Here is a 20,021-nt window from a genome sequence, read left to right on the forward strand (position 1 = left end):
AAACTCATTCTCACCATGTAGCTCTTTTAATGCTGCTGGTCAGTAAACATGGGTTGATCACTGAACCTAGCAGGACTCCACTCTGAAATGTGACTTAATATCTTGAGGTCCTGATGACCCAAATGTGGATTGCACAAAATGTGAACTCTGAAATCCAACCAGAGAGTTTCTTTTTGGGAGGTTCTTGGGAAATCTAAATGATTTACATAAACTTAAAGGGGATATTTAGGCAACTTTTTTTCCATTGCAGCTGCTCTGTTGGTGTCAATCTAAAGGTGTGGGACTGTCAGATTGAGGATGGGTCTTTAAAAACAGTGCAACTCCAAGGCGACAAGCCTGCAGCTGTTCACAGACAAAACACTTCCTTTGTCCATCTGTGCTGTGTGTCTCATCTACGTCCTGTTTTAGTTGCTTAGTAAAGGTTTTTGGCCATTATAAGCCATCAGTACAGAACAGCTTTACTGTAGCTTGGTATATATTTTAGTTACTGGATCAATACTGGAAAATGAACTTCTAAAAAATATTCTCCTTATTTAATGTGGTGACGATGTTGGAAAATGTTATCTAGAACATTAGACCAATATCACCCCTAGGTGTTTGATTGGATAGAGATTCTGTGACTGTGAAGGTTTTGATCATTTTCATTCTCAATAAACAATTCAGTGAGCCACTCAAATCAGTTTGCTCTGTTTCCTAAGAATAGGTGCTGTAGTAGAACAATATAGTAAAATAAAAAGAGTAAATTGTAGGAGGCAATTTTCAGCTTCAGTTAATGTTCATATCAACCGTTGAAAAAGGGGAAAATGCAAAATCAGTGATTTTGAGTCTGGCTTGGTTGTTAATGTCAAACAGGCTGGTTCAAGTATTACAGACTGCTGATCGTATGGGGGTTTTCACATACAGCAGTCTCTAGAGTTTGACAGAATTATGCAAATTGAAATACATTTTGATGCAGAGGTCAGAGGAGAATGACCAGATAAGAAGGTTATAGTAACTTCTCATCACAAACATGGTATGCAGAAAAGCATCCATGATCCATGAATCTCGAAGCAGATACACTGTAAATTATTTGACTGTAAATTCACAGTAAATTACTGGCAACCAGTTGCATTACTTTCACGGGAAGGTACTGTATGTAACTTCACAGTAAATTACTGTCAAGTTGTTACTGTACTTTCACAGTATGTTACGGTGTCATTTTTACAGTAAAGACTTGTGAAATGACAGCTGCTTACTGTAACCTCACAGTAGTTAGGCCTTTGTATTACTGTGAATTAGCAGTATGCTCCTGTAGTAATATGTGAAATTACAAGTAATGTCTTTTAGATTACTGTGATATAGCAGCATTATTCCATATAATAATTGCATTTAGCTGTTATGTTACAGTTAATGTAATGCAATTTAGCATTAGTCTGCTGTAGAGTTACAGTGTACACTGTAATAGTCCTGGCTATACCAATGACTTAACATTAAAACAATGTTAAATTTAAATAAACACAATCAAAAATTTCATACGTTTATTTCATACATTTATTACATACATACATTTATTTATTATTCAATGACTATCTCGAAACGATTTTCCAGAACTGCTTATACTTTACTTTGAAGTTACTATTAAATTTCACCTTCTTGACCAATGAGGAGTTGCTATAAATTATAAAAATGAATTTTAATTAGCTTAAGTTATTTTAAGTTTACTTTTATAATTAATAGCAACTCCTCACCTGTCAAAAAAATTTAAGTGAATTGTAATTTCAAGTTGATTCAACTTCATTAAAATGTAATTGCAACAAGGCTTTTTACAGCGTAGTGTTTCTTTATTGAACAAAGAGACAATATAGAACATAGTAATTAGTAAAGTGCATAACTGCCTAGCTAAACAAAGAACAAAATTTTGGATCACACTAGACTAACATCCATTCAAAATCAATATGTTTTCTTATGAGTGTACAGACTTGCTGGTTGATGAGTCCTTTCTGCTTCTTTGACTTTGTGCCTGTCTCCGGATTAATGCCCAAAAAGTGCCTATAAACAAAAAGGCAGAAAGAAAAACTGTTAGTTTCTTTCAAGTGGGATGAAAAAGTAGCCTTTAGTTGGTCAATGCTTTTGCAGTACAAAGCAAAACTAAAGTTTGCTCAGTTCGAACAAGGTGACATTACCTTGGTTCAGTTAAACCCCAAACATTTAAATAAATAATTTTTTAAATGGATTTTCTCCTCAATAAAATTTTTATCAATTTGCTTGAATTTGCTCCACCCAACAGGAATAATGTGCCAATGACATGGATCACAGAGTGCCTCGTAATGTATGCTTCAGTTTTGTCATTTTTACATTCTGACTTTCATAATTTGCAATGTGTCAAGTTGCATCTTTATATGGGATGTAACAGTATCAAAAATTCACAGTACAATAGTATTTCAGTATGATGACCTCGGTATGGTATTTATTGGACCATTTACAGGAAGGAAGACCATTTACATCCTTATATGCTAACAGTTTTTTATAACCTTTCTTACAGCTGTTGCAGTACTACATTGCACAAACAAAACTCTCAAAAAGCTCTTTCTTTTTTGGTCTGTGCTCAAAATGTCCCTGTTACCCATCTTAAGAAGATCTGCCCTGCTAATTTCATCAATGATGTTGCTTATGGTGGCCTCTTGGATTCCAAGTTCTTTTAGTTTCTGACTTAAAATCATATAGGAATGAGACAGGCCAATTTCATGGGCATTTTGAAAGTCCTCAATGATTGTCTGTATTGTACTGGATGGTAGCAACAACTTGCCTTGTAATTTAAGATACAGAAGGGCAAGGTTTTGTAAATAGAGAGTTTCATCCACAGCAAATTCCCTTTCTGGCTCAGTATCTTCCACAAGGAAAGTATCAGAACATGGCTGACTACACGGACTACTAGGCTCAGTAGGATCAGACACACATAACAAGGCGTGATCTAGATCTCTATGTTTCCTTGAAAAATGGGAGGCTAAAGAGGATGCAACGGTAAAGCTGCAATCACAACCTCTGACTGGTCATTTTATTTCTAAACCTTCTTGTATGTGTGACTTTAAATGTTTAATGAGGGACCTTAAGGTGTCACATGTAAATTTACAAAACTGAGCCACACATTTGAGGGGAGTTGCAAACCGCTTACGACGTTGCACAGATGATCTATACCCTGTATGCTCTCTATACATATGAGATTTTAAAGCATTTGATTTGCGACATATCCGAGAGCATTCAGGTACACCGCAATGGTACATAAAGTCGGGAGCGTTACTATGCAGTTTTGAGTGTTGAATAAACTCAATAACTATCTGAGACACATGTTCACACAAACTAAATTTACAGTTGAACATTGTGTTCGATTCAGTTTGAGAGAAAAAAAAAAATACAGGGCTAACCAGATTTAAAACTGATCTTGTTACTTAGGATATAGATAACAGACTGCCCTAATAACTCAAAGTTAATATATTTGGTTCACACACATGAAAGTTACTAAACTGAACAACCTAAAAGTTAAAAAAAACATCTTAAACACATTAGTGAAAATATAAAACTAAGGGACAAGACAACTAGGGTGTCAACACTAAAATGAACGATGTGTGTAACTTAGTTAGAAAGCTCACCACCCCACTACTGCTCATAAATACAAACAAGATTATTAAAAGCCAATAATTATAAACATATAAATTAAGTTCAGCTAAAGATCACAGTAGGCTAACGTTCGTGTACTTGCAAACACAAGAGTTTAGCTTAGTGTAACAGTGAGAACACTGCAGCGCAGGCGCACATTTGTCAGTGGAATTTATCGGAGACAAACGAATTATTATTCTTTCTTTCTTTCTTTCTTTTTTTTATATTTAAACATTGACATGCGCACTTAATTTTTCATTTGACGAGACAGATAGCGGCTGCTCTGTACCGCTCTCACACACAGCTAAAGGCACAAGTCTGAAATGAATTTACTTTTGCCCTAATCCACGACACTACAACCTGGTTTCACTGAAACCGGGCATATAACGTTCATTTTTCTAGCTGATAACAGCCGCCATAATGTCTAATTTATATACATCCAGGCCACAGAATAACGTTACCTCACAACATAATTCCCCAGTGGTTAACTTACCGCTGTGAGATGCTGTGGGAAGAACCTACAGTAAAGAAAGAGAGAACGTTGTAAGCACCAAGAAAAGCTTCAGTTAACAGATAATGTTATTTTTTAAAATAAGGCTTAAAATCTCACAGTACAGCACACTCAACACAGCACACTCAACACTTAACACTTAACACAGTACACTCAACACTACCAACGTCTGTTCATTTCTTTCTTTTTTAAATTCCGCGGTCCTACACGAGTGTGTTAATCACTAACAGCGCAACAACAAAACCTACAACAACGAAATTTGGCTGATACTTCATGCACTATCACATATATAAAAATAAAAATAAAAAATCAGTCATTTAATTGACAAATGTGGACATTTTAAAACTTACCACTGAATCCGCAGAGATGAGAGAACTCAAAGATAGCGCCAGCGCGGGAGGAAAGTCACAGCCGCTTCCTGTAATTTCGCTGATGGCATTCTTTTTACAATAAAAGTCTCAACACTGCACTATATTGTGAAATATCACAGTTAATGCCTGTGAAATGCTAATAATGTAAGTTACTGTGAAATATTACTGTTACATCTTGTGAAATCCCGGAAATTTTTTACAGTGTAGGCAATAAAAGATGACGACGTCAGGATCTATTCCTGTGTATAGGAAGGAACTTTTAAAGCAAAAGCATATCTAAGTATTTTAAACACCTACTGTATAACTCAGGTTTATGGTCCTGGAAAAGTAAAAATTAATATAACTAAATATCAGTGCTCTGCATTTGTATATTAAAGCTGTAGTTTGTTTCTTTGCAATTCCCCTACTTATTGTTCATGAGAGTAAAAATGTCAGAGCAGAGTGATGTCACAATTCCTCTTTTTATATTACTAATAAAGATGTTAAACTTAAAAAAAAAGGTGTTGATTACTTGTGTGATAGGTATGGAGTTGAGATAGCTGATCATGTTTTGGTTATACTTAAGCTTGTTTATTTCTGGTAATTAATATTTAATTTTCTTTCAGAGGTTTTGTGTTTATCTTTTAATCCTTCTCCTATTCTTGCAAGATTTGGCTTTTAAGTGTGGTTCCTCCCTTTTAAGTGTGGTTCCTCTCAAAGTTTCTTCCTCATACCATCTTAGAGTTTTTTCTTGCCACTTATCAGGGATAAACACACATAATTCACTTATATTAAATGTTTTTTTGTTCTATGGTTCTTATGTTCTGTAAAGCTGCTTTGAGACAATGTCCTTTGTGAAAAGCACGATAAAAATTAACTTGAGCTTGAACAAACTGTAATTGCTGTGATACAAATAGAAACACAGCTTCAAATCTGTCCCTCAAGTTCAAGTAGAAACATATACACTTATATTTACTTAGAAAATATTTTAGCATTTATTTTAGTAAGGAAAATACATCTGCCACAAATCACACATAAGTCATTATAGATTCTGTTGGTATAATAGTGCTTTCCCAAAAAATGCTAAGGCTAACTAACAATAGCTTTATTCCTAATATCTCAAGTGTTAATCTCAAGCTATATAGTGGGATAACTCTGACCCTGTAAACTAGTTGAATGCTAATACAAATAAAGTGTACAGAGTAAAAAATGGGTTTTAGATCTTATTCTCAAAACTGATACAATCTTGAGTTAAGAATTTAGATTTCTTTGCAGCTGCCAGATAATAAGCTAATATATCTCACTAATATTTCTATCAACGCTCTGCTAATTATGCTAATAACTTAAAAAAACAGAGTTAATTACGGTGCCAAAGTAACTGGATGTAATTCCCATCTTTGATAGACTCTAAAGGATTTGTGTAAAAGCTGTAAAATATTCTTTAAAACAGAAATACAACAAGTCTGGGTTTTTTTACACACCCATATTCAAAAATGCATTCTGATTATGTTTTTATATAATTTTTGTATCTAAGCATTGAACATTATCTATTACAAGTAATTTTTTTATACTTTGATTAAACTCTTGTCAAAACGAGCAGAATTATGCAAAGACTGTAAGCAGTTTCAACTCCAGTGGGATTTAAATTGTCAGGAATGATAATATATAATCCTAATTAATACCATTTGAGTTTTAAAATCTAACAAAATGGAAAAACACAATATTTCTTCATAACTATATAACTATATAACTAAATAACTATATATATTTATATACATAAAAAGTTGTTTGTTTCTTAATATTTCAAACTTCAGTATTATATTAATGAGAACTCTAATGCACAAGCAGTAAAGACAGCATACTTTGTACCCAAATCAACTATATGCAATTATTATTATAATAATAGTTGTAGTAGTAGTAGCATTTTTATTTTTTCTTGTTTTTAACATTTTCAGGTTTGTAATGCTCTATTTAATGTGGGGAAAAATACAATCTTGCATTGATGTTTTTATTGTTAAAAATATAAGGCATAGCCTTGCTAGTCCACTGATACCAGCCACACTTACTAATAGAAAAACAATTAAAGTTTATTAGGAATTGCTGTTAATATGCTGGTATGTCTATAAGTTCTCTCCAAAATGTCGGCCCATTGATTCCTCTCCTGTAACTGTCCTGAATGGAGTTTGTAAGCCTGTTGAGGTGCTGTGCAGTTTACGCTGTCTCAGAGAGGAACCAGTTCAGAACTTGATCCTTATTCTCAGCCAGCCATTTGATCCTGGCCGTTGTCTTCTCCATCGCCTGCTGCAGAGCCTGTGAAGCTGAGCCAAAGCCTACCTCTGCGTTGTCCTTTTGGAACTGCTTTAACTGCAACACATGGCACAATGAGGTGTGGGATTATATTATTCAAACTAAATCCAAACTTTTCAACATGACTGATGAGATTTAATACACAAACAATACCTTATATGGTGCTCAGGTGAAAGAAAAAAAGGTCTTCCGAAACCACAGAGCATGTTTTAAAAAGAGTAAATCTAAGAAAAGTTTGATTTGGCTGTGTTTAGACTCATAAATAGATACGTACATGATACACATTAAGACTCTAATTGGAAGGTTTTTTTATGTAATGGTATGAGGGTATACACGGTTGATACAAAATAATTTCACAGGTAAAAAAAAAAAAAAATACATGAATGATTGTCATCATTCCCTGGTAAAACTGCCATTTCTTTCCCATTCCCACTGGATTAATGCACAGCACCAATATACAGCCATAGAAAATAGATGACATACCATATGAACTCTGGTTTTTAAACCAATGCGTAGGTAAAGTGCTAAAGAGCTTAGTTTACAAAGCAGAGAATTTTCAGATACATAAACAACGCATTTTATTTACAATTAAAAGACAATGAAATCCAATCACAAAAGAAAACAATAGCTCTTTATTTAGTCTTTATAACCGTAAGCTCAATCTCTTGAATTTACCAAAATAGATCTTTAAGTGAGAAGCCACCACTCTTCCCTGTAAATTCTACAATGTGAATCTTTTTTAATGCCCCGTCTTACCTGCTGTAGCTCGAAAGGTGTGCAGAATCTGGCAGTGACGTCACTTATCAGCCTGGAGAAGCTGAATGATCTAGATCCATACCTGCAAAACAAATATGATTCTTTATGATTTTTCTTAGCATTGTGAATTTTTTTTTACATTTTTACATTTTACATATGACAGTCTTACACTTTAAAAAGATACTCCCATCGTGCTCTGACGAAGTCCCATGCCAGAGGCTGGCCGACCACATTGCTGGCAATTGATCCTATTGTCGAAGTTGCGTCCTGTTTACGAATCATTTCAGGATCCAGAGTGTATTCGAGGAACCTTGTCATGAAAATAAAAAGATGAAAAGAGGGGGAAAGGAATTCCGCATTTTAAATCGAGTGAATCTATTAAAGATTTTGTGCAGCTTAAAGCACAATTCAAAATAAGTTTAGAAGATTCAGAATATTTACCTGTTAAGCAGCCATGGTTGTTTGGTGCAGGATAAAGCTGACCTCAGTTTGACCGCTTCAGCTGCTACTGTTGCTTTTTAAACATCTTCCAGCAGAAGTCCCATTCCTCCACTCCTCCTGCAGCGATAGCTTTGCAGTACACCGTCGATCTCAGGTTCGGGTGAATCCTAACCAAAACAACATTAAATATACGTATGTGTTTATTTGAAGGAATTCATTCTTATGAGACTGTTGTTTTTTTTTTTTTAATCCAGTAAAAAGGTTGCTTTCTTCATAAAACTATGCAACATCTTGAGAAATCACAATGAAAGCAGAGCCAGCTCTGACTATTATCCTTGCAGTAAATAGACAATTTAATTAATTGTGTACCCATTGAGATGTTATTTTTTGATAAATTATGAACAGCAGATTTATTTTATTTTACAGAATGTTGATTGTAAAGACTGCAGATTTAAGAAAAAACCATTTGTGTTCAGATTTATCCTTAAATTAGCTATATTACTTTTAAAGCTATTAGGTGCATGGACCCACATTTTTGTGGGTGAAATTAAGTACATTTCATCATTGTTTATTATTATTATTATTATTATTATTATTATTATTATTATTATTATTATTATTATTATTATTTATGAGAATACGTTATTACATGTTACTTCTTGACATTTGATATAATGTAAACAGTTTTGTTATTAAAATTTTATACACATTATTTAGCCAATGTGTTTATTGTAAATTATCAAAAGTAAAATTTCTCATAAATTGTCATTGACAAATTCTGTTAATTTATGATTGAAGGTGAAACTTTTTTTATGGTGAATTTCTTTCTCCACTGTATATTTCCCAACAAACATATTACATCACAAACATTCTACATCCATATTAGAAGCCAATCTGTGATGTTTTGAGGTAAGGTAGTGTATAATGATGCATTTTCTATATGTCCTTACCTATTGTGTTCAGGGTCCTGCATCCACTGTCTAAACCAGAGCTTGGTGAGATCAAGGCATCCCTGTACTCCTGTACTGCAAGCCAGCGACATTGCAATGATATTTGTGAATCTAAACACAAGAGACTTTATTTTAATACTCAGGTACCTGACAAGAGTTAAGAGTAATGCTTAAATGCTTAAATACTGTGTTTACTGATCAGTGTGGCCTTCAGGAACCCTCGTCCAGTTTGCAGTTACTGAAGTAAAATGATCAAAGAGAGGCTTGACTTGTTTTCGCAAGTAGGCCTGAAAGGACAAATATAAACACTATTATACTGAATGAAAAATTACGGCTGTTTTTAGCTTTGTCTTTCACGAGCTCACCTGCATCGGGCCATAAACCTCATTGCGATCAAACACGGCAAATAACGAGCTGAGGCTTCGAAACGCCGCTTCCCACGGAATGTATGCTCTTTCCATAGACAGATATTTAGTCGTTCTTAGAGCAAGAGTTATGTTTATGATAGATGCCCTGTAGGAAATGGAACATGAGTAATATAAACAAGAGTGCATTCAACAGGGAAACAATGGCGTCACTTAACACTGGGATATTGAAAGAAATGTCCACGAATGATGATGTTACCTTGCCAGAGTAAAGGCATCATCCAGAATCTGTGCTCTATTAATCACTGGTATTTTCTAAACAAATACAGGAAAACCAATTATATATATATATATATATATATATATATATATATATATATATATATATATATATATATATATATATAATTATATATATATATAATTATATATTTAGTATAGTGTTATAATCTTGTAGCTTTAAAAATTTTGTCATATGTATATTCTGTACATGTATAAAGTATGTGTGTGCTGATAAATGTGTAAATATTATAACTATATCTTAGGAGTGACCCCGAATAGTCGCAGATTCAGTGCTTAGTCAGGAGGAGCCTGATTTGACTACCAGTCTCACAGTTGAAGTTTTGCAGAGGTGTTATGAAATGAGGATCATGCCATTTTGGTTATATGGGGGTGCTCAATGTATTATTTTACATAGAACTACTAGTTTTTTCTCAAAAAGTTACTCTACAGCAGACCTGGGCAAACTACGGCCCGCGGGCCACGTCCGGCCCTTTGTACGTCCCTGTCCGGCCCGCGTGAGGCCAATCATAAATTACAGGGATGCACCGAAAATTTGTCCACCGAAAATTTCCGTCCGAAATACCAAAATCACCGAAACAACAAGGCAGAAACACAATTGTAATGACGCAATAAAAAAGCGCAGCCAGCACACGGTTATCTGGATAAGAGCCAACATGTCTGCGGTGTGGACTTATTTCAATATCTCGGAGAAAGACACACGGATAGTGATTTGCAAAACATGCAATGGTGAGATTTTAAGAGGGGGTGTATCTGCAAAAAGTTTCTCCACGTCGGGTTTAATTTATAACCTGAAATCCAAACATCCCGATTGCCATTCTAAATATGAGAAGAATGCAGCGCAGAAAAGTAAAGTTAATCCGAGCATGCGCACTCCGTCTGTAGAGGACGTTTTTGAAAAGGCAAGAAAGTTTTCCATTGATGCTGCCAAGGCAAAAGGCATCACACAAAAAATGATGGAATTCAATGCCTTAGATTAGTGGTCGCCAGAGGATCGACGGGATGATCTTTGAAACATTCCCCGTGGATTCCGAAAGGAATAATTATTATAATATAATATTATTTATTACACGGCTCTTCTTAATGCTGTAGATTAGAACGTTCCATTCACTTGAATGCGCTTCCAAACGTTCGGCGGTCAATTATTTTCGTTTAACAGACCGCTGCTAATAATAATTGACCGCTGCCTGTCTGTCAATACTATGAATGGTAACAAATAAATAACAATAATGTATAATAATAAATATAAAACTTTTGGAGTTGATTTATTCTTTGAATTGCAATGCATTGATTTTAGTGAGGTTAGTACACACTCATAGATATAAATGCAATGGTTCTAATAATTGACAATCTTTTCTTTCAGGGTTTTGGTTTTTGGTTTTGGCCTTGGTTTCCTCATTTTTGGTTTTTGGTTTCGGCCAAGAATTTTCATTTCGGTGCATCCCTAAAATATTATCGTTGGTGTGGCCCTCTGACAACAATTCAGGTCTCTCATGTGGCCCCTTGTAAAAGTAATTGCCACCCTATATATATATATATATATATATATATATATATATATATATATATATATATATATATATATATATATATATATAGTTGCCACCGGCTTGATCATCAGGGACAAACTCACTAATAAAAAACATATATATATATATATATATATATATATATATATATATATATATATATATATATATATATATATATATATACTGTATATATTAGGGTGGTCAATCGATAAAATTTTTTACTAATAGCATGATTGTCATAAATTAACTTCTGATTCATTTAAACTTTATCACACATTTTTATCTGTCCTAAAAAATGTACCTTAAATAAATACTTTTCAAGTTTTTAATACTCTAATCAACATGGGTATGGACAAATATGGATGCTTTATTCAAATATATGTTTATTATTAGTGAAACCTTACTCAACATAAAGCATGAAGAAAAATATTCTTGTAAATGTCTTAAATTATTGTAATTATGGTGTTTTAAATTGTGTAAATCATCAAGACACCAGACAGAACTTTTGCCGTGTTTTCACACGGATAATTTTAATTGCCGGATGTGTGCATCATAGCAAATTTTGGTGCTTGATTTTTTGACATTAAAACAAATTTCGCTGGTGTGTATTTTATTTAATTTTTTAAAAAATATCTGAGTAAAAATTATTTATCTTTTTAATAAAAATGGTCAAACAAAAATGTGCGCTTGCATGTTAATAAAATATAGGCAAGACTTGACTGTAAGAAATCCTTAGTCAGGGACACCACTACCAACAGGTGTATGCTAATAAACCAATTTTGGATGGTATTAACATTTAACATTATGAATCTATCTAGATCAGAGAATGTCACTTCAAGAATCTCTGGCTTTTTTTCTTTTCTGTACCTGGTGGTCGGTTGTCAGCTGGTCAAGGAGTCGTTCCCAGTTTGCAGCATCATAATTGACTCTGTAGTACCCTGAAACGTTTAGATTGGCCAAAACCCATTCATCGTTTCTGGCTTTTAGTGGTTTGTGCATAGCTGGAGAAACAAAACAAGAGTCCAAAAAGTATTTTAATCATAGGCTAAGAGAGAGGGTTATGGTAAGACATGCACAAAACAACCATTCATTTTACAACAAAAAGAACCAGTATCCGAGTGACTTCATATCAGGAACTATATACACATATGTTGGAGTGTAAGAAGAAAAGCATTGATGCTAATTGCATGTTCGAGCTTTCAATACAAAAGGTATTGTATTTGTAAAAGCATGCATTTGAGATACCTGATTTTTGAAGAAGCCAGATCTGCTCCTGTTCTGCACCACTCTTCATCCATTTGATTGGAATAAACCATTCATAACTTAAAAAATAGAAGGTTTGAACATGCATATTGTTAAGCTTTCATTTTGTTTCCTATCATTTCAGCTTGCACCAGCTTTATAAATCTACGGATCGAAACGGCGTGTTTAATTGTCATACTTGAATTCCGATGGTCGCTGTACCACGGCGTTTGGCTCCAGCAGAAAGTGCTTCTGGCTCACATTCCCAGTTTGGGTGTCAATTGTGACAACTGGAAAACCCATTTGGAGAATCCAGCGGTTCATGATGTCATGGATGCTGTGTGGCAATTTTACTTGTGGCGTTTTATCAACTGCCTGGAGAAGACATTGGATACATTATGAGAGAAGATAAATAGAGCAGTTACTACTACTTCACAGGATAGCAGCAGATCCAGTACCTATTCCAAAAACACTGAGCATGAGTGAAAAAAACTTTGCATAGTCAATCCACCAGCATGTTTTTTGAGGGTGTGTGCGGAAAAACCAGCGGAAATGGAGGAAACATGTACAGACTTGGAACGAGCTGTGAGATGGAAATGCTTCCAGCTGCTCCACTATGCAACCCCATTCAGTATTTGACATTATTTACATTCAACTAGTGCAGTATGGCTACTTACCATCTGAAGATGATCCCAAAGGTCAGTATATGTAGAGCTCATAAAAGCAAACTCATTCAGATATGTCTGTAAAAGGGAACAGTGAAAAGATGCATTATTGTATTTGATTGACACAAACACAGCTGTCATTAACAAGATTCCAGTAAAGCTTACACTAAGTCCTTTGGCAAAGACAGGCTCAGTGAGAAACTGAGAGAGCATCCTCAGCACCGCAGCACCCTGTAAGATAGATATTGAGAAAGACAAACAGACAGAGAAATAGATAGATTATTATGTACTAGTATTATGTAACATAGATACCATGGGTCAATAGGACAACGGTTGATAAACACACACAAAGTCATTGAAATAAAGGAAACTGGAACAAGATCAAAATAACCTGAGCATAAGACATGAACCATGGAAGACAAATGGTGAGGACACTTAAAAGTTTAAGGGGTCTATATAGAGTGTTTCCCTATCAGAAATGTTTCAAGACTGGAAGCCCTTCACAAAGTTAACCCTAAAACATCCAAAGGAAATGAATTAAACACTTTAAACATTTTACCTTGCTGTAAGAGATGGTGTTGAACATTTGGGTGATTTCCGATGGTGTATTAACGTCTTCTTCTTTGCAGGACAAAGGGTGGGAGGACACCAGGCTGTCCACTGCAAATGCACGGTAAATGTCATATAGTATGATCTGGTCTTTCTGTAGAGAGACAAGATCAGGGGAAATACGATTTATATATATATATATATATATATATATATATATATATATATATATATATATATATATATATATATATACACACACACACACACACACACACACACACACACACACACACACACACACACACACACACACACACACTTTCTATAAAATATATATATATTTTTTTCTTTTTCTATTTACATGTTGGACAATCGTACCAAATTTCACTACGTCATATTCTGTATGAATGTGTATGTGACAAATATAATTTGATTTGATTAGATTTTTAGAATTGTCTCACAATGTTCCAGGTTGGCTCTGCATAGTCAGCTCCAAGGTACTCCACGTATGATGCAAACCCTTCATTCAGCCACAGATCATTCCACCATTTTAGCGTCACAAGATTTCCAAACCACTGAAAGACACAAACCGCACCATTAGCATGAAATCAAACTAAAGACAGACATGTTTCTCACATAGTGGAAACATTACCATATGAGCAAGCTCATGAGCCACAACAGTTGCAATCCTCTGTTTGTTGCCATTGGAAGAGGTTTTGGGATCGAATAGGAGTGCTGTTTCTCTGTAAGTGATGAGTCCCCAGTTTTCCATCGCTCCAGCATTAAAGTCAGGCAGTGCAATCTGGTCTATAAAGGAAAAGACAGAGCAAATTCCCATAATTTAGTGCTGAAGAAATTCAGGTGAAATCTTTTCGGCAGATCACCCAGATTTGTTAACACAAGAAGTTCAAAATGCCTGAAATATTCACAGACATAACCAAGCACAATTTAATTTAAACAATTACAAAGTTTGTCAATCTATAGAGTTAAAAGATTTAATTTTAAGAATTACCCAAAAGTTGAAAAACTTTAGGTTATAATCCCATTGGCCAGAGAGCACATTTGTTTATGCTTTCTGGAAAAATAAATCATTACTTTCTCTATTCAAACTGAAACATTCAAACTTTCTTTTTTTCAACACTGACTGTAGGCATCTGGGATGCATAAGAATAAGCATTTTCTACCTTTCACCCTGCCTGGATATTAGTGGTCTTTTGATGGGGTGAATGCAGGAATTAGAAATTGGAGATATACGGAAAAAAACGAGTGCAAATTAACTAAAAAAAGTCAATAAAGTAATACCTGACTTCGAGAGAGGATAAGAAGCATTGTAATACTTCTCAAAAAACTCTAGTATTGGTTGTGTGATGTTGAGAGCGTAGTCTCCTTGACCTTCTTCAATGGCGTTTTTCCTTGCCCATATACGAACCTTCCAAAAAAATACACAGAATTAACAGGCATGTCGCATCACATGTAATAATCAGTTTATTTATTCAAATTACCATCACATCCATGCTGTCTTTTTGCTTGCTGGTGTGTGTAAATTCACAGACAATGAAAGCAACAAGATACGTAGACATCCTCTTTGTGGGTTCAAATCTAGTCCTAATCATATCATGTCCATTCATTTGAATGCTTTCTGTACCTAAGGGGAAACAAATCAGACCAAATGTATGATCAAATTGGAAACTGTGTATATAGGTGAAGAGGTTTGTATAGATTTTTTTTTTTACCTATATCTCGACTGTTTGATAGTGCAACAGTGCCTGGTTCATGAATGAGGGTGATGTGAAATATGGCTTTCATGGCTGGCTCGTCAAAGCAGGGAAAAGCTTTTCTAGCAGACGTGGCCTGCATTTGAGTGATAGCGAGCACTCTGGGAGGAGAAATTACAATAAAAGTTGTATTTGATGTATATAGGCAAGAAAGCATCAAACCATCACTATACAAGTAACAAATAAAATGAATATGATTTAAATTACATTAAGGAGTGTAGAGGACAAGATCAATTGGTCCCATCCAATGCAATAAACCAGAAAGAGCATCTGATAATCCAGAGATGAACTTTCCTAGGAAGGCCCCAAACTCAAACTTGATTGAGGGATGTGGGCCAAATGTAAATGTTGCATTTTACAAAACATATTACAATTAAAGTTGTCATGGTTTCTCCTTATTAATGATACAATAATATTTATAAGTAAATAAAGAAGTAAATAAATATATGTATTTATTTTTCAAAGAGTTCTAGTTTTTTTAAAAAAAAAATGAAGATTTATGTCAATGGCCCACAAGCCCTAGTTTGGGCATCTTTTTAATCTCATGTGCTTAAAATTTCCTAATTTCCTTTCCATATACACTATTTGGACTAAACAGATAATGTGATCTAAACAGATGCAAGCACAATAATGGTGTTTTATTTTAACTTACCGAAACACTTTATCTTGTTAAGACTAAAGTTTTGGAATTGCGAATTTGGACTTTTTTGGAGAAAAAGTGAGAGAGGTGTGATTGAGTTGGTTATGACATGTGCAGAGGAGGGACATGGGGTATATCAGTAGGAGAATGCTGAGGATGGAGGCACCAGGAAGGAGAAAAAGAGGAAGACAAAGGAGGAGGTTATGGATGTGGTGAGGGAAGACATTCAGGTAGTTGGTTTGAAAAAACAGATGTAGAGGACAGGGGGGGTATGGAGATGGATAATCCGCTGTGGCGACCCCTAATGGGAGAAGCCGAAAGAAGAAGAAGAAGATACAAACAAAAAATAATACTTTTGTGATCAATATAAAAAACATTCCCTCACACATCAGCTCAAGCTAATTATGAGTGAAGATGTGAGGAGCTCTGAGCGAGGATAATTAATAGACCATGCTTACACTGCTGTTGTGTCTATGACTTATTTTGTGAGTAAAATAAATTTCAGGTTTAGGCCCATTTTGTGTTTACATACTAATACGTATGTGGATACAAACATTTAGAGCATTATTGTATAAAATAACGTTTTCTTGCTTACTTTGGAACTGGTGTTTCTGAGTGGTAATCATCTGTTACATTGGTAATAATAGTGAACAGGTAGAAGACTAAAGCAAGAACTAAATTCTCATTTTCATTTTTGCTTACGTTCTGAAATATTCAAGCGAACCTCCTTCCCAAATACTTACTTTGCGATACCATCCTCCTCGTACTCACTCCTGTAGAAGCCTTCCAGATCATCAGCTAGTTCTCCTCTGAACTGTGTATAAAGCCAGTAGACCTTTCCCGGCTTTAGTGTCCCCGCAAGCTGGATCACTAAGTACTGGGTTTCCTCCTGGAACCAGGTTTTTCTAATGGCTGGAGCTATAGTGTGTTGCATTCCAATCAGCTTTGCATGCCACCCATCGAAAAGAGTCAAGTTTAGTTTGTGGCAATGAATCAGGATCAGATCTGTCTCTCTGACACAAGTAAACGCGACCCCAGATTCACCAGTGAAAATGTACATGCCCTTGCTGTCCATTGTGAGCTGAGGCCACAGCGTGACATTGTAATATTGAGGGGATAAGGTGTCAGGAAGTCTGTATTTGTCCCAGGGTTCACTGGATGGTGGTGAAGTCGTGGACACAACTATAGTTGTCTTGTTATTGAGCTTGAGTTCATTTTTGGCTTTCTCTTTAGAGTAAACTATAGATAATGTGATTATTGTGATTAAACCTACAGCAGCAAGCAGGACAGATGCCAGGGCTAGTTGTTTGCTGATGTAGTAGCCTTTTCCCATGGTTGGTTTATCAGATCTCCTGCTTTTTACACTAACAAGAAGATTCTAGCATAACAGAGCTGAAGGAAAAGTGTCATCTGCTAGAAAGTGGCATATCTGTGAAGATAAATATGTGAAATATTAGATTATGAATATTATCTTTAAAAGTTTATTCACTTTTTATTCAGTGCATTCTGATAATAATTCATAAGAATTGAACAGGGAAAACATGTTAATCTAAGATTCAGTTTAAAAGTAGATTAATATAAAAAAAAACTAAATGACTTACATAGTAACTTGTGAAAAATATTTTAGCCCACATAATAACTGCTAAATTTTAAAACTGCTTTTAAACAACAGCTCATGCAGCTCTAATTTAATTATCTGCCTTTCTGTCTTCTATGTCAGAGCTCTTTAAATACATACATTTGTTTAAACAGTGCAGATGATATATCGTTAACCAGGTTATTAGTATGGTGTTGTCATTTTGTCATTGTCAAAGATGATTTTGTAATCTGGCATTGCATAGCACAGACTAAAACAGAGAAGTTCAGCCCAGTAATAGCTCACACTTACCACATTCATCTGGCCTACACACAACTATGGAACAACGCTGATGAACTGAATCAAGCTGAACACCACCATGACTCCACACATTATTTTTGGCCATAAATCCAATTCACACAATTGTTAGACAGGGTTTGTTTTATTTTGTGGTATTTTTGGCCCATTATTCATCTTTAGTAAATGTTTTTTCTCATCTGAGAAGCAGTGAATCCAGGGGCGATCCCATGAATGCCCGAGGAACACAGACTCCACACGATATTGACAGTCGCATAAGTTCAGGATCACCTAAAAACCCAAAAGCTGTAAGGTAGCACCGTTACCCATTTTCATAACAGCATTCAAAACCCGAAATATCACTGCATAAAAATGAGCAACAGCACACATTCAGTTGCCCAAATCTGTTTTGACGTGACTAAACGAAACCATATTCATCCCAAAATCTGTCTGTGAAGCATGCACATGGCCTTCCATAAATCCATAAATCATTGCTTTTGTTCTCTCATAAACGATTAAAAATCGTTCAAAGGCGACATATGATTTGTTTTTAGACAGTGGTGAAAACTATGCAACTGCGCAAGAGTTTGAAGTAAAGGAAACTTTGGTCAGTATCGTTTTAGATCATCTTGTAGTACGTTGTAGAATGTGACTTAAAATATAGGCACCATAAGATGTTTCCTGAAAATAAATCAAAACAAATTGCTTCAAACGCTGCATGTTTTAATGATTGATGTTACATTGAGAGAGATATGGGCAAAAGGATGAATTGCAGATGCTGTGGTCTGGGAAATATGTGGGCAGTGAAACATTACCATCAGCACACACATAAAAAAAACTGCCTGGAACATGCAATATGTTTTATTAGCCTGCAGTCTGAAACACAGAGATAAGAATTGGAAACATCCTCCCAAGACTGAAGAAAGCTATCATTCTTAGTGATAAAGAATGTTAAAGTTCTTCATTATCTTGCTTTTTTATATTTTGATAACATACTGCAATAGGTCTTTGCCCATGCCTTGGACCAAGTGGTAACACTAAAGCTGTCAAATCTTTGGTTAAAAAGTCAAATTCTGTAATTCAGTTAGAAGCTGCATAGTGAAGTGTTTAGGGCATGTCCTGTTTCTACCTCATATGCTAAACTATTTATCAGCTGGACAATAGAAACATTCATGGTTGTTGTAAAAGCATAACAAAAACAGTTTTTTAAAGAAAATAAAACCTGTATAAAAACAGAGGATTAAATTAATAAGTACAAAAACGTGTGTAATTTGAGGTAGAGAAAGAATAGTACATACCAGGTGTCCATGTTGAAAGCGTGCGCAAAAGAAAGAAGTGAAGACTGATGAAGCTAATGAGAAACACACGTTCTCTTCCCCCTCTCCCTCTTTCCTCTCTCTCTCGCTCTTCCCTCTCGTCTCTCTCTCTCTCTCTGTCTCTCTCTGTCTCTCTCTCTCTCTCTCTCTCTCTCTCTCTCTTTCTCTCTCTCTCTCTCTCTCTCTATACCTCTGATGTCTGGGTTAAGCAGGAGGTGGTGCCTTATTCAGATGTCTCACACACACTTACTGGTAGTTGTACGACCACCCCCCTAACTAAATAATACTATGTGCCACCATCTCCAGAGAAGCTAAACTTAGTATAACAAAAATGTCTTATTCAAAATAAATGAATTAAGCAAATGTAACATGTATAATTGTACAGAGTACATAGTACATAGTTACAAAGTACCAAATGTGTTATTAAAATCAGAGCTGACATACCACTTTTATAATTATGGGGGTTATGTTGCTGTTAAAAAAAAAGGATATGTACACACTCACTTTCACACACACACACACACACATACACACACACACACACACACACACACACACTCCTTATCAGCCTTTCAGTCGTAATGTGATTGTGGTTTTGTACAGGTTGAGCTGCAGGAATGTGCTTGTACTTTATTTAGTTCACGTATAAACACACTAGTAAGCACAAACGTAAAAAACAGAACACATGTACAGGACGTTTTCAACAGCTCTGCCACCGCTCTTACACCGTAAGCATAATCATTTGAGGTTTCTGTGGGGGTTTGGTCACCCTTGCTCATGTGTATGGCATGTGAAGATTACAATGAGCTGATT

The 20,021-nt window shown here is 35.2% G+C and overlaps 1 protein-coding gene and 1 long non-coding RNA gene across 2 annotated transcripts; both read right to left on the minus strand.

The window, feature by feature from the left end:
• Positions 1–1,799: 1,799 nt before the first annotated feature.
• On the minus strand, positions 1,800–4,840 carry LOC124391345. The gene is made up of 3 exons (XR_006926930.1): positions 4,495–4,840; positions 4,127–4,151; positions 1,800–2,028 (listed from the first exon to the last, which is right to left on the minus strand). It is a non-coding gene; the product is annotated as an uncharacterized LOC124391345 (long non-coding RNA).
• Positions 4,841–5,465: 625 nt separating this feature from the next.
• On the minus strand, positions 5,466–19,337 carry LOC124391636 (aminopeptidase N-like). Its single transcript, XM_046858326.1, is given in 22 exon segments — positions 5,466–6,858; positions 7,558–7,639; positions 7,727–7,867; positions 7,999–8,074; positions 8,077–8,165; positions 8,949–9,059; positions 9,144–9,235; positions 9,314–9,461; positions 9,573–9,628; positions 12,013–12,146; positions 12,391–12,467; positions 12,587–12,762; positions 13,065–13,130; positions 13,218–13,283; positions 13,612–13,755; positions 14,066–14,179; positions 14,257–14,411; positions 14,907–15,033; positions 15,107–15,249; positions 15,338–15,480; positions 16,763–17,448; positions 19,191–19,337. Coding segments are annotated over 21 exon segments (2,883 nt in total). The 5' UTR covers positions 17,353–17,448; positions 19,191–19,337; the 3' UTR covers positions 5,466–6,705.
• Between the last annotated feature and the right edge of the window lie 684 nt (positions 19,338–20,021).

This window comes from Silurus meridionalis, chromosome 9 (assembly GCF_014805685.1).
Source record: "Silurus meridionalis isolate SWU-2019-XX chromosome 9, ASM1480568v1, whole genome shotgun sequence".
In the NCBI taxonomy this organism is placed as follows: domain Eukaryota; kingdom Metazoa; phylum Chordata; class Actinopteri; order Siluriformes; family Siluridae; genus Silurus; species Silurus meridionalis.